The 21,745-nt window shown below is 41.5% G+C and overlaps 1 protein-coding gene and 1 pseudogene across 1 annotated transcript; both read right to left on the minus strand.

Annotated features, from left to right (window-relative positions):
• Positions 1-632: 632 nt before the first annotated feature.
• gls2b (glutaminase 2b (liver, mitochondrial)) lies at positions 633-17,663 on the minus strand. Its single transcript, XM_047347780.1, has 18 exons — positions 17,274-17,663; positions 16,773-16,872; positions 16,500-16,621; positions 12,485-12,614; positions 12,177-12,256; positions 10,273-10,436; positions 10,010-10,068; positions 9,445-9,477; positions 9,271-9,329; positions 8,666-8,732; positions 8,471-8,521; positions 8,168-8,344; positions 7,959-8,090; positions 6,958-7,050; positions 6,808-6,869; positions 3,860-3,936; positions 1,272-1,335; positions 633-1,128 (listed from the first exon to the last, which is right to left on the minus strand). Exons 1-18 carry the CDS (start codon positions 17,444-17,446, stop codon positions 972-974), a joined length of 1,800 nt encoding a protein of 599 aa, XP_047203736.1. The 5' UTR covers positions 17,447-17,663; the 3' UTR covers positions 633-971.
• Positions 17,664-18,950: 1,287 nt separating this feature from the next.
• LOC124857559 lies at positions 18,951-21,720 on the minus strand (annotated as a pseudogene).
• Positions 21,721-21,745: the final 25 nt, after the last annotated feature.

A 21,745-nucleotide genomic window follows, 5' to 3' on the forward strand; every position in this document is an offset into this window, starting at 1 on the left:
AAATCCTTGTTGATTAGGTCTTATGTGTCTATTTAGTGTATGTGGTAGTGATAAAAGCTCTCCGAATAAATGTCATGTAATATTGCCCTGTTGCAACACAGATCTTATCTAAATGTAAGCTGATTGAATGCATTAACAGAATATTTTAATTATGCAGATTCTGCAAGGAGCATTTCTGAATTTTCTTCCAAATATTTTTGTAATGCTTTTATAATCGTATAATACCGTAACAGATTTACACAAAAAAAGCAATGTTCATGGTGATTAATTGGCCTTAGTAAAAACTATAAGCAACTTTTGCCGGATTCTGACAAGTATACTGAAGAAAAACAAAAAAGAAAACAAGTGAGGAATTTCAACACTTCACATAATCAAAGCAGGCAAATTATTTTAGGAAATGTCCCTCCTGACTGTCCTTCAGGTGCAGCATGTCCCTTTTTATTTTTTCATAAGCAGTTAAACCAAAGTCTTACTATTCACATCCCCTGTGAACATTGAGAGCTAAGAATAAATCCTCTATCAAGGAAGCATTAGGATTGTGTAGAAAAATTACTAATTCTCTTTAGGTAACTTTACAGTTATAATTAACAGCATCCGAAGGGCCATAAAAGAAAAAGATAATTATATAAATACAAAGTTTAAAGCCAGTAAAAGCACTTTAATAACATATTATATGTTTAAAAATCATACAGAAAGTCTTAGTTTTAAATAAAAATCTAAGATACAAACATTGCAGCCAGACTCATTACAAAAATACAGCAGCACTAATTTGATATTGCCCTTAACTTTTTTACTTGACGTATTTTGAGGAAGTACAAATACAACAGCCTACACCCTTTATATATTTGCTACAGTATGCATAGTTCAATTACATTCATGTAGTCAGAATTTCTTTAGTTTAGCACTTAGTTCAAGTTTAACAATAAACTTTCACAATCGTTCTGACATGATACCGTTCTGCTTTAAAAATATCACACCATGCCCTCAATGGTATCCAGTTTTTGGGGATGTTCGGGCTCACCACCCTGCCTTTCCTGCTGCTTCCAGTCTTGCTGGTATTCTATGAGCATCCTCATGACTTCTTCATGCCCAAACTGCTTGGCATCATCAACTGGAATATTCCCCCACCTGCACATGTGCAGACAAATTTTAAAAAACTATGTAGGAGAATGATGCCAATAGATAGGAGATTTGAAAGAATGTTTGATAGCCTCTATGACAATAAGAATAAGGACAAACAAAGTTAAGGATTCAAGATGCCAAGGTCTGACCTGTCTTGCACAAATGGATCAACTTTGCAGGTTTCGGTGAGGAACTTTACAACATCTTTGTGACCTGAGAACAAACAGGAAGAAAAGATTACACTTTTTAACCAGGGCCAGTTAAGTCATTAAAAAAACAAAAAATCAGAATAGACTTTGTTTGCAGCAGAAAAGAAAGAATTTAACAGTAAGTATTTCTTGTATTTTACAGTATAATGAAACCACATATGGAAATGGATTGGTAAATACACTGACTTTCAGGGAGAAAGAAAGCAAACATAACATACATAAGTTGTTTATGTGTGAAAGATTCATTACAGGTACATCTCACAAAATTAGAATATCTTGAAAAGTTCAGTATTTTTTCTCGCTCATTTCAGAAAGTGAAACATGTGTTATATTGATTTATTACACATGGAGTCAAATATTTCAAAATTCACAATTTCTTGTAATTTTAATGATTATGGCTTACAGAAAATTAAAAACCCCAAATTCAATGTCTCAGAAAATTTGAATGTTACATAAGATCAATAAGAAAAGAATATTTAAAACAGACATGCCAGGCTTCTGTAAAGTATGATAATATTTCTGCACTCAATACTTTGTTGGGGCTCCTTTTGTATTAATGCATTAATGCAGCTTGGCATGGAGGTGATCAGCCTGTGGTTCTGCTGAGGTATAATTGAAGCCCATGTTGCTTTGATACTCGACTGTTGCTGTCCATGTGTATGAGGATGTATCTGTGCATAGTGGCTCTTGGTGAGTTGACCCCAGCCTCAGTCCACTCTTTGTGAAGCTCCCGCAAACTGACAATCCTTTCAAAAATGTGATCATTCCTGTTGCACCTTTTCATAGCACACTTTTTCCTTCCACTGACCTTTCTGTGAATACGCTTGGATACAGCCCTTTGAGAACAACCAGATTCTTTCGCAATTACCTTTTGTGACTTACCCTCCTGGTGGAGGGTGTGAGGTTGTCCATACCTTCTGTCTTCCCATGATTGTGTAGCCTACTAACCCAGACAGAGAGACAATTAAAAGGCTCTAGAAACCTTTGTAGATATTTTAAGTTAATTAACTGATTAGGGTATGACACCATGAGTTTCCAGTATTTGAAGCTTTTAGAATATTCAAATTTTCTGGAACAGTAATGTTTGGGTTTGCATTATCTGTAAGCCTTACAAGAAATGAAGGCTGGACATATTTTGCTCTAAGTGTAATGAATCTGTATAACATATAAATCTCACATTCTGAAATGAGTGACAAAGAATATTGACTTTTTCACAACATCATAATGTTTGCGATGTACCTGCAAAAAAGCTTTCACAGATAAGTAGTTTAAAATCCGATTTAGGAGTGAAGAGCTTTACCTTTTTAATTTGTTAGGAAAGAAAACAATTGGAAACCTTATGTTTATCACTAAAACAAATTTCTTATTTATGTGACTTGTAAAAAAAAATTTTTTTACAAGAGTTTATGAGGTAATTTATTTATTTATGTACAGTTGGACCCAGAGATAGTGAAAGTTGGCCATTAAACACAGTCTAAAAATAAGTAAAAATAAACTTACTTTGGACAAATTGCAGCCATGAGCATAAGCAGTAAAAATTTAATCAGTAGTTATCCTTCAGTCACATACCCAGAAAATAATTTGAGATGAAAAACTGAGGTAAAAATTGAGTTCAGTTTCAGGAAACCAAAAACCAGCAGTTTACATTTAGAGGGGTTGTGTACGGAGGCCGCGAGGGGACATGGGGGAATATATCTTTCTTTTGCGTCCCCATGCAATACTTTTGCGTTCGCTCGCAAAAGTTGTTAATCACCTTGAGAAAGCTGTGCATTTTGGAACAGCAGCACAGATGACAAACTGCTCACAAAACAAACAACACTGATATGGCATTTGTATGGTTTATTTGTCATATGCAGGTTAACATGCAGTCAACAATGCGATTAAATGCTTAAGATAAGAAGAACCGTTCAAATCACGATAAAAACAAAAGCACTAATGGCATGCAAAAAAAAAAGTACACATCATGCAGCAGCAATAAGCAAATACAGTGTCACAGATGTGGATTTGTCCAGAGTTCAGTAGTTTGACAGCTTGTGGATAAAAACTGTATTTTAGTCTGATTGAAGATCATTTTATTTAAGGCCAATTTCAAAATAAAACTCAATAAATCTCAAAAACGGGGGTAGTGTTTGTTCCGAACTATCCCACAGAGTATTGCGAGATAACGCAAAGACTATTGCGTGGGAACACAAAAGTATTGCGTGGGGACGCAAAAGAAAAAAAATTCCCACATGTCCCCTCTTGGGCTCCGTAGTTGTGGGCCCAAGTCAAAGTTTTGATGAGAAAAAAACTTCCAGACAATTTTTAATTGTTGCTGAACAAATTTTAAAACTGCCTGACAAATACCAAATAAACATTTGTCAGATAGTGACTATTTACACATGTTGACTAAGGTGCCTTTCTATTACCATGAGCTGCAAACTGGTATTCATCAACCTAGATGCAAAGACAGGGTGATGAATACCAGACAGCTGAACATTTTGTTTCCAAAAATAGCTGGTGAAATGAGATATGATGGAGGAGCTCACCCTCTGCTGCAGCAATGTGTAGTGCTGTTCTGGAGTCACAGTCTTTCAGGTCCATGTCCATAGATGAGAGGGCAAATCTGCAACATAAGCCATTTTGGCAGCTCACTAGTTGTGTCTGATAAACAATAAATACAATAAACATGAGAATGAAAGTACAATCTACAACCCTGTGGGATTATCATGAATATCAGTGGGAAAATATTTGGGATCACTCCGAAATAAAGAGAAAGCATAACCAAGGGATTGGTTTTTGAGCCCAAGTTAAGAGTTTCTTTGTGATACTAAAGAACAGAACTGTTTCTTGAACTTAACTTGAATTATTGATTTGAATCCTAAATTCCAAAATAATTTGTGATTTATATAAAGGCAAATGTTTTATTTGCACAGCTACAACAGTGTTGGTGAACAACTCACTAACAAAGAAAATCATACATTGGTCTGTGTTTATAAAATTCGAAAGACAAAGACATTTCTCTAAAAGCTTTAGGTGTGCCAACAAAGATAACAACACACTGGATCATTGTAAAATAGCTTTAAAAGATGTATATCAGGCTGTCACCAGGGCTGCTTTGGGACTTGCTTCATCTCATTCCAACCTAAAGGCAGAAATTAAAACTTCTAATCCTGTGGTTGGGACAGTAAGGAGGTCTGCTTTAAGTGCACAGATTGGAGTGTCTTTAAAGCTTCAATCTCTGACCTAAATGAACTTGCTGAAACTGTGACATCAAACCCTTATATTCAACATGCGGCCTGCAAGCTCATGTCTGTGTTTTGGTCTGCAACAACCTGAAAATTCATGACAGAACAACCCTTTCTTGGCACCTGAGATTGTCCTCACACACAGACACTGTTCGAAAGAAGGTCCAGTAGATAGTACCGCAACTCACGAGTACAATTTCCCACAGGAGCTGCAGGTCATCTTCTACACTGCCATTATCCCATCTTTGCACATAAAGTCCTATGCACATCCATCACTGTGTGCTCTGGCTCATCCACAAAACATGACAAATTAACAATCAAGTCTGCAGGGAGGATCATTAGGGCTAACCTTCCCCCTATCTAGTACTTGTACAGGTCCAGGGTCAGGAAAAGGGCAGGTAAAATCTCTGCAGACCCCACACACTCTGGACACAAGTTGTTTAGCCTTTTACCTACAGTTCACAGCTACAAAGCATTATTTGCAAACTCCAGCCACCAAGGAGGCAGTTTATTTCCTCAGGCTGTCGCTCTGGTGAACACCTAACAGTCAGAGTGCCCAGACTGAGGCCATTAATTTTTGTACTATTTCAACTTTGTGTTTCCATTTTTGTAAAAACGTTGTATATATATATATATATATATTTTGTTTTTTCAAAAAAACATTTCTCAGTGTTTTATCTTTATATCTAAATGTAAAATTTCTTCATTAAGAGCAAAGTGGTCACGTCCCCTGTGTCCCTGCTGGGATCTTTGGCTATGGTTTCACTGTCACCGTCTTTGGAAAAGTTTGTTCAGCAAATGAATGAAATCCTCTTTCAAGATTTCTCTTTCAAAATCAAGGGCTCCTGTGTGTGTGTGTGTGTGTGTGTGTGTGTGTGTGTGTGTGTGTGATGTGGTTTTTCACTGTTGGATGCTTATTGGTGGTCATCAATATTTTCTAAGAGATATCAGACACCATGTTATTGACCAAACTAAGTAATTTGGTGTTTTTCTTGCTGACAAAGCGTTTAATCTCACTGATGGTTCCATTACCCATTATTAGGGTTTGTGGCCTGGTGGCTGGCTGTACCTAACCCCGTTTAGGAGGAAATCATTTAGAGTGCAATCTGGTCTTATAGCTCCCGCTAATGTTTGAAGATGAGCTTTCCTTTGGAAAGTCAAGAGTCTTATACAAAGAGGGGCAAACAGGTTTTCTAGTAGAATTCACGTGTTTTCAGTTGCTTCACTCCTATCTTTTGTTGTGACCACAGTCCGCAGATGTTTTCTCCTTTGTTCAGGCGTTGAAGAGACATTTCTCTGCAATGACAATGTTTTTTGTTAGCCGTCTTCCCAGAGCTGAAAGAAGGTATTTATCCCTTGGCTATGGGCCGAGGGAGTACTGTTGGTCAGTTTATTCGCAATTATATCAGCATTCTGTTTCTTGATGGTGCTAGTTAGCTGTCTGTCAGTCTTATCAGTATTTTGAATCAGCGGTTGGGTCATTTCATTTCCATACCCAGCATTTAACTGTACATTCACTTCAAGCAGATGAATTTTCATTTCCATCACAGCTATTTTCTGGTGAAGTTTGTCACAGTCATCTGCGAAAAAGTGAGGCATCTTGTGCTCATCGGCTTGCGTTGCCATGAAAAATGCAGTTTCTTTTAATATTGTCTGGTCCTTCTCGCAAAAGCGGTTAAAATAAAAAAGTGTTGAAAAAAATCTGCTAAAAATCCTTGAGCGTCATTGATTTAAAGTAGTTTAATCCAACTTTTCTGAAGTTTTTGGCTTAGAGATAAGGAGTTGAGAGTAAAAGAATGCAAACAAACAGAGAGCAAGTGGAGAAAGTGTCCGAACAAGCACAGGGGCACAAGCAAAAAAAAAAAAGTGTCCCTTTAGGGAATTTTGCAGAGATGAAGATTATTTCAGTGCAATATATATATTTTTTCCAAATCTAGAATAAAGTAGCTCAGACATATAAACATGACACATCTTTTAAAAAAATACCTTTTTTGGGGGAGAAACATAAATAATGCATTTACTTCTTAAGACTTTTTAAGACTATGCTATGTTTCATGCTTTCTAAAATAATGCGTATCATAGACTTTAAAACTAGGTGATTCCTATACTAAGCAACAGTTTATGTTTATAAACCTAAATAGGGTTTCCCCTTGTTTCAGTTTGTTATTTATATTTTTTGTGTTATTACTCAGACCAGATTTTAACAAAAATCTTTTTATTGCCATACAAGTAACCAAAGCTTCTTGTACCTTCTCAGCGCTGACACATCCCCACTGAAGGCAGCAAACATTAAGTTGAAAACAGACTTGTTCTGCAAATACATTAAAGATGCATAAACAGAAAGTGATAAATGTAAACACATACAGTATATGACACAACACAGAACAAGAGCAGCCTACCCTGTCATCTCCAACCTGCCGACGGGGGTCTTGCTTCTTTACAAAGTGCCTCAGGTTGTCATAATTGTGGAAATTGAATTGTGAAACAAGTTCCTAAAGATGCAGAAGATCGAAACGTTACACATTAATTGCTTTATATAGTCTTCGGGTCAAAGAAATCAATACATTTGATTTATCTATCTTATCCTTTATGACAAATCTTTGTGATGAACAGTTAAGAAATTCTTGAAGTATGGCCAAATATATCATTTCAGAGGTAAAGAATTCTGGCCTTTGACTAAAAATATCTAATCAGTTCAAACCTCAGTCAGTGTGACAAAACATCTTTAAGATATTCTATTTCTTTAACATGATAGCATATTTTAAAATTGGTAAAAGTAAACATTGGATAATATTATGTCATAGAAAAATCAGAAAAAAGATAAAGGAAAAAAATTGTTTATTCTGCATCATTCTAAAGGGCAGACAGAAAGCAGGAAAACACTAGTTGTTCTTCTATGTTCTCGACAATGAAGTAAGATTTTTGCACAAAATGGTTGGTGTGGATATAGCACAAGTAAACATTTGGAGAAACTCAGCAACACAAAAATGTTAAACTTCTAGAGACTAGTTTAAAAATCAGTCTGCTAACCCATCCAAGCCAGAACAACATGGAAACAATTATTGAATGATCAGAAACATTACACAGGGTTCCTACACATTGTTTATGTCAGGATTACATTTTTCACCAGACTCAAATTACCAGCCTTTTCATTCAATTTCTTCCCAAATTTTAAAGTATAAATATCAAAGTTTACATCAAAATTACAGAAATATTTAGCAGTGAAATAAAGAACCCTTAAAAAACCCCAGACTTAAATAGATGGGTTAATAGAGTGATGATTATTCAGGCAGGAATAAAGTCTGGAAATACATTTTTTAATCCAGAAGTGGAAAATATTTAAATCAAACTTCTGAATTTTTCAAACAGGAACCCTAAATACAAATGTCTTTGTTCTTGCCTGACAGAAGTGTATGCCCCGGACACTGTTCCCAACTCTGTCCAAAGGTGGGGACCAACACATCACTCCCATTACGTTAGGGACCACCAGCAGTATTGCGCCAGACACTCCAGATTTAGCTGGCAAGCCCACCTGGAAGATAAGATCAAGAATGCTTCAGGTGAACAGAAGAACATAATTACAGCTATAATATGTTCACTCATACTCACATGAAAAGCCATCTGGCCAGAGAAGTCGTACATGCCACAGGAATGCATGAGGCTCAAGGTGTTTCGCACTGCCTCAGCACTCAGGACTTGATCGCCTGTGATTGGACAGATCCCTCCGTTGGCCAGAGTGGCAGCTAAGACACTTCCCGATTCACAGGTCACCTCTATGGAGCAAAGCTGGCGAGAAAAGAATCATTGAAGTTGCAAATAAATTAACTTATTATTTTTTTTTTAAGTTTAAGTTTAGCAATCTTAAATCAAAATGGCAGATTTTATCTGTCTGATAAAATCGAAGCAGTTTACCTGGAAGTAGAAATCGAGGGAATCAATCATGTCAGCTCCTGGGGGAAAACACTGGTGAATAAAATATGAGAATCAGAAGAACGTCAGCTTAACAATGTCATTTTACATAGCAGTTAAACATAAAATGTCAAATTGAAAGGAACACCAGCAAAACAAATGCAGCAGAAAAAAAGACTGCAATGTGTTTTAGCAGACCTTCTTTTCTTTCATGTAGTATCCAATAGCGAAATTTCTGTCACCAGTTTCCTTTTCTGACTGAAACCTGAGAAAGAGAGCTAAGCTCAATAATGGATTATTAGTAACGCATTGAAGAAGTGGAAATGTAATAATTCCAAACAAGTAACTATTGCACCATACAAAATGGCCTTTTAAGGTATGATGCACTGAAGATTTGTACATGAATTATCATTGCTTAGTTCAAAAAGATTCTTTATCTTTATGATTTACCATTAAAAGACATTTTCATGTATTTAGTTTGGTGAACTTTGATACAAGTGGTTAGAGCATCTATGTGTCTTTGAATGCCAGATGTGGACGTGTGTGCTGTATCAGTACCTGGCCAGAACCAGTTTTATTCAGTAGGACTTGTATTTGTGAAACTGTGTGTAGCCACACCTACGATGCTGTAACATGACTGTTTTTTTCCCCTTTCTTTAATAAAAGGCTGTGACACAGGGCAGCTCCTCTGAGAGAATGAACTGTCTCTCCCTGGCCAGCCAAAGATAACTTTGACTCGCTTGTGTCTTCATTGCATACCTTCTCTGAGTTTATTAGTGTGTCTAACTCTGACATGCACTCACGTGGCATTGCTAAATCCAACATATTCTTGGCCAGCCATCTTTTTCACAAACTCCATACACTGGAAAACAAAAAGAACAAAACTTCTTCACATCAGTACACTTACAACAACCATGGGTCCACGATTTTACAGTAATGGTTTCATAAGACAAGAAAATCTGAAGCGCACTACTTACATAATCAAACTTTTCTGCCTTATTTGAGAGAGGCTGAAAATAAAGAAAAACCTTTATTGTAACAGTAAGTTTATTTGTGGCATGCTACAAATAACACAGTGTGAGCAGTTTCATGAAGGTATTACCGATTGCATAATTTAGTATCCTGCTATCGCTTAGGACAACCAAAAACAGATAAGCAGTGATAGCTCAGCCGTAGGTAATAGCTCAGACAGATATTGACTAAAGAAAAGACATACATTTTTTAGGTTTTTGATTTTAAATTTCTAAGATTAGTCATTAAGAAACTAATGAAAATCATCTAGATAAAGACTGTACATTAAGATGTTTAACATAGTTATAAAACGCATCAACACTAAAGCTGACTCAGTGATCTGCAGGGTTAAATATTACCTATTGCTAAATTTCAATAAATAATATGCTTTTTTTTTTGTTTTCTCATGTTACTCCAAAGCAGCAATATCAGGTAGTATATATGCTTTCATCATTCACTTTTACTAGACATACGCAGATTTATTGTTTGTACATGACCCGAATGTGACAACAGAGAGGTCAATCTGTTTACCTTGATAAGAGAGCTGATCAAAATGGCTCCTGCATTTACCATGGGGTTGTGAGGCTTATCTACAAGGGAGTAAAATGAGATAAATACAAAGTTAAAGAGGAGTTTGGACTTTACCTGGAAATATACTGTAAATTAATTAAACCTCCAACTTAAACTACTTAAGCTTAATTTAAAAACATTGTACAGCATTATCACAGACTGAGTGATGAAGGTGTGATGAAGGTTTTAGTAGTGAGACAAGATGGTGATAACCTGTTACATACCTTCCTCGTCAAGAGAGAGCACATTGAACTTTAGTCCGCTGGGCTCCATGCCGACATAGCTGTGAACATTTTCTGTTCCAGACTCGTGGACAGCGATGGCATACTGCAGAGGCTGCACACATGACTGCAGGCAGAAAGGCTGCTTCGTGTCACCTACAGAATGCCTGAAGAAAGAAGATGGAAAACACAAATAAAGACTACAGGGAAAAAACGTTTTGAGTAACAATGTTTGGGACTGACTCACTGTGTAGAACAAAATACTTAATTAGATAATACTGGACATTTATGGAGCTTTTTCTGTAGTTTTTGATTGTATTACACCTATGACTAGGACTGTTCAAATCAAATCCTAATCCAAATGACTGCATGATGTGCATCTACAGGGGTTGGACAATGAAACTGAAACACCTGGTTTTAGACCACAATAATTTATTAGTATGGTGTAGGGCCTCCTTTTGCGGTGAATACAGCATCAATTCGTCTTGGGAATGACATATACAAGTCCTGCACAGTGGTCAGAGGGATTTTAAGCCATTCTTCTTGCAGGATAGAGGCCAGGTCACTACGTAATACAGGTGGAGGAAAACGTTTCCTGACTCGCTCCTCCAAAACACCCCAAAGTGGCTCAATAATATTTAGATCTGGTGACTGTGCAGGCCATGGGAGATGTTCAACTTCACTTTCATGTTCATCAAAACAATCTTTCACCAGTCTTGCTGTGTGTATTGGTGCATTGTCATCCTGATACACGGCACCGCCTTCAGGATACAATGTTTGAACCATTGGATGCACATGGTCCTCAAGAATGGTTCGGTAGTCCTTGGCATTGACACGCCCATCTAGCACAAGTATTGGGCCAAGGGAATGTCATCACTGATCCACCCCCATGCTTCATTCTGGGCATGCAACTGTCTGGGTGGTACGCTTCTTTGGGGCTTCTCCACACCGTAACTCTCCCAGATGTGGGGAAAACAGTAAAGGTGGACTCATCAGAGAACAATACATGTTTCACATTGTCCACAGCCCATGATTTGCGATCCTTGCACCATTGAAACCGACGTTTGGCATTGGCATGAGTGACCAAAGGTTTGGATACAGCAGCCCGGCCGTGTATATTGACCCTGTGGAGCTCCTGCTGGACAGTTCCGGTGAAAACAGGAAAGTTGAGGTGCACATTTAATTCTGTCGTGATTTGGGCAGCTGTGGTTTTATGTTTTTGGGATACAATCCAGGTTAGCACCCGAACATCCCTTTCAGACAGCTTCCTCTTGCGTCCACAGTTAATCTTGTTGGATGTGGTTCGTCCTTCTTGGTGGTATGCTGACATTACCCTGGATACCGTGGCTCTTGATACATCACAAAGACTTGCTGTCTTGGTCACAGATGCGCCAGCAAGACGTGCACCAACAATTTGTCCTCTTTTGAACTCTGGTATGTCACCCATAATGTTGTGTGCATTTCAATATTTTGAGCAAAACTGTGCTCTTACCCTGCTAATTGAACCTTCACACTCTGCTCTTACTGGTGCAATGTGCAATCAATGAAGACTGGCTACCAGGCTGGTCCAATTTAGCCATGAAACCTCCCACACTAAAATGACAGGTGTTTCAGTTTCATTGTCCAAACCCTGTAGTTATTTGAGCTCATTTACACAAGTTTATGGTTTTCAGTTTCTTTAAGGAACGTTCTCTTAATCATCTTTACACATGTTTTTATTGTCTTTCACAATATGATCGCTTAACATCTCAAACACCTTAACAAACAAATCTTTCTAGGCATATAAATGTTCAACCTGAACTCTGTCCTGCTGAACTAATGTTTTAGTTACACCTGAAGTCCTTCCTTTAAATTACATTTTGTTGTCTAAGTATTAAATGGTTAGCTAAAGAAAATGTAAATCCTACCTCTGGCCATCAACTGTACATAAAGACACACCCCAAAGTTTTGGGCTGAACTTGGCCAGCTGGGGGATATAGTCGGCAACCTGAAGCCACAATTTAAAAGAAAAAGGGAAAAAAGGATGGAAATTAAAGATAACCCAGCTTATGATGCACAAGCCTCATATGATTATTTTTAGGAATTACTAAAATGACTAAAAATTTTAAATGTTATATTTAAGATGTCAAAAATTGACACTGTAACGGTTTAACAGTATTAAACATCATCATTAAAGTTTTGATGTAATAAAAAGTCTAACAAAAAACAAGATTACCTTCCCATCACTTTGGACTTGCGCTATCTTGTAGAGTTCATTGATTTTTTGTGCAAACACATCAAACTCAGGGATGATAAACATTTTTCGGAAGGCGTGGATCAGCAGAACAATGTTGCCACCCACACATCTAAAAGTAAAACACATCACAGTGTTGGGGGTTAGGTCCAACAACGGAGTTAATCAGACAAAACTATTATCATGTTTTAGAATCTACTTGGGCTTATTTATCTAATATGCAATGCAAAACTAACAATCAGGACAAAAAATTCTAATTATATTCAACATATGGGGTTTTCTAAACATGACAAAGCATAACAACACAAGCAGTAATTATCATGTCAACCTCTTGTTAGGAAACTGCAAATTTACTCGCATTTTATATAGAACAAACCTGAGAATTCAACTTGTCTAAAGGGGGAGGATAGCAAAGCATTTTGCAAATGGGCTTACAAATGCACCTCAGTGAGGTAGAAGGGAGAATGAAAGGGGCAAGTGAGATATGAAATCATATGGCATAAATATTCTTATGGTACTATTCCCTAAGCAGAAAGACAATTACAGGTACCATTGTCCTTGTATTAAAATGGAAAAATGGATTATTGTTTGAAGGTCAGACTAATAATAATCTGGTCTCATGGCTTCAGCAGCCTAGTGATGAATGGAAACAAAACACCACAAGGCTGTTAGTGCTGGGATAATGCCCAATATGAAGAGCTGTAGAGAACAGCAATGAAAATAAATGCATGGCCGAAAAATATCTATATACAGTCTATATATATATATATATATATATATATGATCCCAGAAGCTATGTTGTGCAGGGCTTAAATGGCAAAGAGGCTTTGGTTTACATGTCAGACAATGAGCAGTTCAGAAGCTGTCTTGACGACCAGTAAATCAAGGCACGTGACGTTACCCGGAACACAGCTAGGCCAAGCCCAAATGAGGCCATCCCCATGGGGGACCAGTGCGAAGAGGATTGGGAGGTGGGCAACAGCGGAGACCTCAAAGACCTGATCACCACATGCTTAGACTGGCTCTAGGTACATGGAATGTCCCCTTGTTGGAGGGGAAGGAGCCCGAGCTTGTGCGAGAGGTCAAGAGATATTGGCTAGAAATATTCGGGCTCACCACCACGCACATTGTGGGCTCTGTAATCCAGCTTCCACTCTGCAGTGGGCTGCAGGTAGAATGTGCGGGTCGGGGTGGGTTTACCTGTCACCCCCCAAGCTCAGTTGTCTCGTATTGGGGTTTACCCTGGTGGAAGAGAGGGTCACATGCCTGCGCCTTTGGGTCGGGGAGAGGTCTCTGATTGTTGTTTTGGCCTATGGGCTGAGCAGCAGTGCTGAGCTGTCCATCAATCACGACCTAATGGTGAGTTGGATCTGCTGAAAAAGATAAAGGCCAGACAGAATTGGCAGGCCCAAGCTTAAGTGTCTCTTGGGAATGTCTGGAGCCCTTGGTTATGGAAATATTCATTGTCTACCTCTGGGAGAGCTTTTCCCAGATCCCAGGGGAGGATAGGGACATAGAGTCAGAGTGGACCATGTTTTTAACCTCTATTGTCGATAAGGCCACCCGTGGCTGTGGCCGTAAAGTCGTAGCAGTAATCCCTGAACCAGGTGGTGGACACAGTCTGTAAAGGATGCCATCAAGCTGAATAAGTGGTCCTATCAGGCCTGGTTGGCTTGTGGGACTCCTGAGGAAGTGCACGGGTACAATGAGACCAAGCGTGCCATGGCTCAGGTGGTAGCAGAGGTAAAAACTCGTGCCTGGGAGGAGTTCCGTGAGGCCAAAGAGAAGGATTTGCCAAGACTGTTTACAGTTGGTGTGAGGAGCTGCTGACATTATCAGGTGGAAGGAGTAGTTCAAGGATCTCCTAAACCCTGCTTTCACACCTTCCATGGTGGTAGCAGAGACTGAGGACTCAGACTTGAACTGATTCATCAACCAGGCCAAAGTCATATACAGGTCCTTCTCAAAATATTAGCATATTGTGATAAAGTTCATTATTTTCCATAATGTCATGATGAAAATTTAACATTCCTATATTTTAGAGTCATTGCACACTAACTGAAATATTTCAGGTCTTTTATTGTCTTAATACGGATGATTTTGGCATACAGCTCATGAAAACCCAAAATTCCTATCTCACAAAATTAGCATATTTCATCCGACCAATAAAAGAAAAGTGTTTTTAATACAAAAAACGTCAACCTTCAAATAATCATGTACAGTTATGCACTCAATACTTGGTCGGGAATCCTTTTGCAGAAATGACTGCTTCAATGCGGCGTGGCATGGAGGCAATCAGCCTGTGGCACTGCTGAGGTCTTATGGAGGCCCAGGATGCGATAGCGGCCTTTAGCTCATCCAGAGTGTTGGGTCTTGAGTCTCTCAACGTTCTCTTCACAATATCCCACAGATTCTCTATGGGGTTCAGGTCAGGAGAGTTGGCAGGCCAATTGAGCACAGTGATACCATGGTCAGTAAACCATTTACCAGTGGTTTTGGCACTGTGAGCAGGTGCCAGGTCGTGCTGAAAAATGAAATCTTCATCTCCATAAAGCTTTTCAGCAGATGGAAGCATGAAGTGCTCCAAAATCTCCTGATAGCTAGCTGCATTGACCCTGCCCTTGATAAAACACAGTGGACCAACACCAGCAGCTGACACGGCACCCCAGACCATCACTGACTGTGGGTACTTGACACTGGACTTCTGGCATTTTGGCATTTCCTTCTCCCCAGTCTTCCTCCAGACTCTGGCACCTTGATTTCCGAATGACATGCAGAATTTGCTTTCATCCGAAAAAAGTACTTTGGACCACTGAGCAACAGTCCAGTGCTGCTTCTCTGTAGCCCAGGTCAGGCGCTTCTGCCGCTGTTTCTGGTTCAAAAGTGGCTTGACCTGGGGAATGCGGCACCTATAGCCCATTTCCTGCACACGCCTGTGCACGGTGGCTCTGGATGTTTCTACTCCAGACTCAGTCCACTGCTTCCGCAGGTCCCCCAAGGTCTGGAATCGGCCCTTCTCCACAATCTTCCTCAGGGTCCGGTCACCTCTTCTCGTTGTGCAGCGTTTTCTGCCACACTTTTTCCTTCCCACAGACTTCCCACTGAGGTGCCTTGATACAGCACTCTGGGAACAGCCTATTCGTTCAGAAATGTCTTTCTGTGTCTTACCCTCTTGCTTGAGGGTGTCAATAGTGGCCTTCTGGACAGCAGTCAGGTCGGCAGTCTTACCCATGATTGGGGTTTTGAGTGATGAACCAGGCTGGGAGTTTTAAAGGCCTCAGGAATCCTTTGCAGGTGTTTAGAGTTAACTCGTTGATTCAGGTTCATAGCTCGTTTAGAGACCCTTTTAATGATATGCTAATTTTGTGAGATAGGAATTTTGGGTTTTCATGAGCTGTATGCCAAAATCATCCGTATTAAGACAATAAAAGACCTGAAATATTTCAGTTAGTGTGCAATGAATCTAAAATATATGAATGTTAAATTTTCATCATGACATTATGAAAAATAATGAACTTTATCACAATATGCTAATATTTTGAGAAGGACCTGTAGGTGGTCAAAAAGCTCCATGATGGCAAGACTTTGCGGGTCGATGAGATCTGCCCTGAGTACCTGAGGTCTGTGGATGTTATGGGGCTCTCATGGCTGACATGCCTCTTCAACATCACAAGGCGGTTGGGCATAGTGCCTTTGGACTGGCAGAGAGGGTTGCCCTGCCAAGGGTATTTGGGAAGTTTGTGGTCACCCCTTCTTGTGAATGGGGACCACAACCACAGACTTCTCAATATAATTATCACATAGATGAGGACAGCTGTAGCTTAGGTGGGAGAGCAGCTTGACTGTCTGATTACTGACTTTTCCTGTCCTTGTGAATTAGACGTAATTTTAACTATTTATGTTGCGCAAATGCATTTTGTTTTTTCAACATGATCTGGGATTATATGGATCTAATTTTGCCTTTAGGTTTGTGAATAAAATACAGTTAAATAATCACCTGTGAAAAAGGTCTCTGTCCATCATCACCTCACCAACCGAGTCCTTCACAGCCTGCCGCAGCTTCTCCATGCACTCTCTGAGCCGAGGGTCTGAGGGCTGAAGGCCAGTTTTTTTCAGGGCCTACAAATATCAAATCAGACTCAACCTCACTGTCTCTGCAGATAATTTTATAAAAAACATATTATAGCATTTGTGGAATTCAATTTCACCAGTTTCTACAGGGCATATTGAATCACTGAATGCTTAATAGGCAAAGAAAAGCTATATTTACAGCATTAAAGAATGAAATGGGCACTTGGTCTCTTCCTTCCGTGATGGTGTAGAAAAGCATGTTTTCCACTCCAGAACTGGGAGATATGGAGTGCATGCTCCTGAGATAAAAAGTAAAGGCTTGAGATAAGAAAGGCAATCATTTTTCCATGGCTTTAAATAGAATAAAATAGAATAGAATTACCTTTATTGTCATTTTATAATCATTATACAATTGAATTAGGATAGATTCTCAGCAGTTTTGTGCATTGCAATACCAAGACAAATAAATAAATAAACAAATGAAAAACAGAAAAAAAAAGCATACTGAGTATTTTCATTTTCAGTTTTTTTTTACTGAAAACTAATTGCATTTTAAATGTAACTGTAATTTATAAATTAGATTTTTTATAACAAATGAACGATAGATTTCGGCTAACTGTCAGGTTATTTTTGAAACTATATCAACAGATAAGAAGTAAATAAAACAGGTAGAGTTGCGGCATTAAACAAAAGTACTTACATTTTATTACGGAAATGATCCGTATGGATAAACGTCCGTCGCTGGAAGGTAGTTGTTGATTTTGTAATCAGACAACATGCTGGATGAATAAAGAGACAATTCCTCCTCGTATTTGTAGTTTTGCAAATAACTTGTAGGAGGTCTGACAATCGCAACGCTCTAAGGCGGTGCATGGTTAAATGGCAGCAACTGACAACCCCTCGATGTGGAGCTGGTCAGAGCAGCACTTTACGGCACCCCATAGTAAAGCTCCACCCGAATAGTCTGAAATGTGAAAACTTTAGGTTAAGGATTTAACCCCGGTTCTCTGAAACATGAGTGAGGTATCTCACTATGGGACACGCCTCCAGCGCCTGTCCCCCAGAAGCTCTATTACATTACGCCAGTCTTGACTGGCAGGCGGAAGTGACGTCCGCTCCCATGGGAGGGACTTCCTCCCAGTATAAAAGTCGACGTCACGTAGGTGATCTTCAGTTTAATAAGCACACCTCTTCCTCGCTCCCTGCAAGGAGGGTGATCTGGTGAGATACCTCACTCATGTTTCAGAGAACCGGGGTTAAATCCTTAACCTAAAGTTCTCTTTCAACATTCATTTCGGTATCTCACTATGGGATATTACTGCTCCCGTATTGTCAGATAAGCTCACTCGAAGACCAACAGATTGCATCTTGTATTCATGGCAATGTGGAACCCACACCCAGCACCGTGTGAGCCAGTGTGGGCCTGGTGACATCCAGTTTATAGAACCTAGTGAAGGTGTGAGGGGTCGCCCAGTTGGCAGCCTCACATATTTCCTCCACAGGTATACCCTGGAACAATGCCCAGGATGATGCCACACCACGAGTGGAATGAGCCCACAGACCTGCAGGGGGTGCAAGGCCTCTGCTCTCATAAGCCATAATAATAGCCCCCACTACCCAATGTGAAAGACGTTGCTTTGTGAGAGGCTTTCCTTTATGTGATGAAGCCCACGACACAAACAGCTGCTCTGATTTGTTCTTTTCACATATACTGGGCAGAGTGTATGCAGTCGTTCATGCTCCTGAGAGGAGAATGGTGGTGGGTAGAAAGCCATTAATTCAAGGGCACGGCATGGCAGAGCCGTAGCAACCTTAGGTATAAAGGCAGGATTAGGTTTCAGTAAAACCCTTGACTCACCCAAAAACTGCATGAAGGACGGGTTAACTGAGAGCGCTTGAATGTCACTCACACGCTTAGCAGAAACCAGAGCAATCAATAAGACCGTTTTAAAGGAAAGCACTTTGAGCTCAACCTGCCGCAACGGTTCGAACGGTGCACGTGACAACGCATCGAGTACCATAGGTAAATCCCATGAAGGAGTGAGGCTCCTCGACACTGGACGGAGTCGTCGTGCACCTTTCATGAATTGACACACCAGGGGGTGCTGCCCCACTGTTTTGTCACCAAAGCCAACGTGACAGGCTGAAATAGCAGCCAGGTACACCTTCACAGTGGAAAAAGCCAAGCCTTTATCCAACAGTGCCTGCAGAAAAGTTAAAACATCCGACACAGTGCTTTGCTTTACGCTCACCATAGGTTTTGCGCACCAACCCACGAATGCCTGCCATTTACCCTCATACACGTTACGCGTGGAAACGGCCCTTGCATTTTGAATTGTGTCAATAACGCTCCGGGGAAGCCCACTGGCAGCCAGATTTAACCCCTCATAGGCCAGGCCCATAGGGCCATGCGCTCTGGATGCGGATGAAATATTTCTCCACGTACCTGCGTCGGGAGATCTCTGCGGAGGGGAAGCCGCCATGGCTCACCGTGTAGCATCTGAAAAATCTCCGCTAGCCAATGTTTCCCTGGCCAGCAGGGAGCTATCAGAATGAGTGAGTGTTTCCCCTCTCGCACCCTGGCGAGAGTAGGAATGATCAGTTCCAGCGGGGGAAAGGCGTACAGTAGGACCGGCGGCCATTTGTGCGCTAGAGCATCCAGCCCAAGCGGAGCTTGTTGCTCTGTCAGTGAGAAAAACATCAGACACTGAGCATTTTCCCCTGATGCGAAGAGATCGACCTCCGCTCGGCCGTACCTCTTCCATATCTGGGACATCACCTCGCTGTGGAGTTTCCACTCTTTGTAGCGGGGATTGCCTCTTGACAGCAGATCCGCGCCTCTGTTCATTACCCCTGGCACGTGAGTTGCTCTTAGCGACAACAAGTGTGAGCTGGTCCAGATTATCAGTCTGTATGCCAGCTCGTGTAAATGACGTGAGCGCACACCCCCCTGTCTGTTGATGTAAGCAACCACTGTTGTGTTGTCCGTTCTGACCAAAACATGGTGCCCTTTGATAAAGGGCAGAAAGTGTCTCAGTGCCAGCATCATGGCCAGGAGTTCCAGACAATTTATGTGAGCTGTCTGTGTTTGTGGACTCCAAACACCGTTTACCATCATCCCCTCGTGAGTGGCTCCCCAGCCTGTCAGCGAGGCATCTGTGGTAATTACCTTCCTCGTCAGGATGGTTCCCATGGTAACGCCGGTGTTGAGAAAACCGGGACGCTTCCACGGGCTCAGCGCGCGTGCACATATTAGAGAAACCAGGACGCTGCGGTGAGCATGGCGTGTGGGGCTCAAGCTGAGTGACGCCACCCACCTTTGAAAAGGGCGCATGTGTAGACGGCCGAGTGTGATGACCGCCAGCGCAGACGTCATCAGACCCAGCAGTCTGAGGCATAACCTGAATTTCACCTGTGTGCCTCTGCGAAAGAGTGCCAGACAAGCCTGAAAGGCTTTTACTCGTTCCGCTGAGAGGCGCGCTCTGAACTCGACTGAATTCAGGGACAGGCCAATGAAGGTGATTGTTTGTACTGGGGTTAAAATGCTCTTTTCCCAGTTTATTGTGAATCCCAGAGCTGTCAGATGTAAAGTAAGCATCTCGGCATGCGTCCTGAGCTCCTCTAAAGAGTGAGCTGCAATCAGCCAATCGTCTATATACGTCGCCAGACGCATCCCCCTTTCCCTCAGAGGCGCGATGGCTGCCTCGGTGCATTTCATGAACACACGTGGGCTCAGTGAGAGGCCAAAAGGAAGTACCAGGTACTCGTATATCTCTCCCTGAAACGCAAATCTGAGGTATTTTCTGTGAGGGGGGTATATAGGGATATGGAAATATGCGTCTTTCAAGTCTATGGAGACAAACCAGTCTCCTTGACGCACAAACTTTATCAGAGCTGCGTGTGTTAGCATCCTGAACGAATACCGTCTCAGATATGTGTTCAGAGCCCGCAGATCCAATATCGGTCACAGACCCCCGCCCCTTTTCGGCACGAGAAAGTATCTGGAGTAAAACCCGTCTCTGCTTTGCTCCTGCAGTACCAGCCGGACAGCTCTTTTGTGCTGCAGGGAAATTATTTCCTCTTGCAGGACGCGAGCGGACTCTCCCCGGGCGTATGACTGTACTATGCCCTTGAAACGGGGTGGGGCTGTCACAAATTGGAGCCTGTATCCCTTGGATACAGTCTTTATCACCCAATCTGACGCTCCACACGCTCGCCACAGCTGAGTGTTGTTTGCCAGTGGGCCTAAAGGTGCTTCCGTGTAAACACTGCGCAACACCGGCTGAGGGATCTGCTGTTCCGCTACAACTGCCAGCTGCGCTCGTCCCAGGTCTGCTTCTTCCACAGAAAAAACAGCCTGCTGTGTTAGAGGTAGGGTGAGAGCTCCCCCTTGAGGCCTCATGTGCAGCTGTGCCAAAGCTGGAGCGAGAGCTCCCCCTTGTGGCCTCATGTGCAGCTGCATGGCCATGTCCTGTCCTTGTGTTATTTTTAACATATTTTTCATGTTTTTTTGTTGTGGCTGTGCCCTCGGCTCCAGGCCTGGATGCGTGCCAGAAAACAACTTTATTGAACATGTTGTGAAGGGGGAAGGTCGTGTTTTTAGACACTGGCGTGTGTTTGTGCACTGGTGTGTGTTTTCTGGCCACAGCTGCGGCTCCACTGAGCTCTCGGTGGCTTTGATCCTCCTCCGCTTCGGTCGGCTCTGAACGATGAGCTCCAACGTCGGCTCTGCAGGCCATTTGAGTTGCCTTGAATGTGGCGTTCTGAACTCGAACTGGGACAGGATGTGTCCTGGTAGGGGGGGTGCAGGTGTCTGGCAGATCCTGCTCTCCCACCCCAATGACGGCTCCCTAGGTAGCGCGCCTCTTTTTCTTTGCGCTCACAGTAGCGGAAGGGGTCGCTTGGTTTCCCGGCGTTGTCGGGGGAGCGAATGGCTTCCTTCCCCAAGCACCTTTGAACTCGGTTTTTTTCCCACGGTCCGCTGACTGCGGCTGAGGCTGGCGTTTGGGGATGCGGTAGGCCGGTTGAGCCGCCGCTTGAGCGAACGGCACACGGGGTGCTGGAGGGGAAGGAGGCTGCGCTTTCCTGGGTAGACACAGCTTTAGCGCTTCACCTTCCCTCTTCTTTTCCTCACAGCGTTTTTGCATGGCTGCCACAGTGGGTCCGAATAAG

The sequence above is a fragment of the Girardinichthys multiradiatus genome, chromosome 20 (assembly GCF_021462225.1).
Source record: "Girardinichthys multiradiatus isolate DD_20200921_A chromosome 20, DD_fGirMul_XY1, whole genome shotgun sequence".
In the NCBI taxonomy this organism is placed as follows: Eukaryota; Metazoa; Chordata; class Actinopteri; order Cyprinodontiformes; family Goodeidae; genus Girardinichthys; species Girardinichthys multiradiatus.

Coding starts and splice junctions, on each gene's coding strand:
- gls2b (XM_047347780.1), bottom strand. CDS start 17,446: ATGCACCGCCTTAGAGCGTTGCGATTGTCAGACCTCCTACAAGTTATT. Junction 9,478..10,009: donor TGATCAGCTCTCTTATCAAG/GTAAACAGATTG, acceptor CTTTATTTTCAG/CCTCTCTCAAATAAGGCAGA. Junction 8,091..8,167: donor CTGGCCAGATGGCTTTTCAT/GTGAGTATGAGT, acceptor CTTATCTTCCAG/GTGGGCTTGCCAGCTAAATC.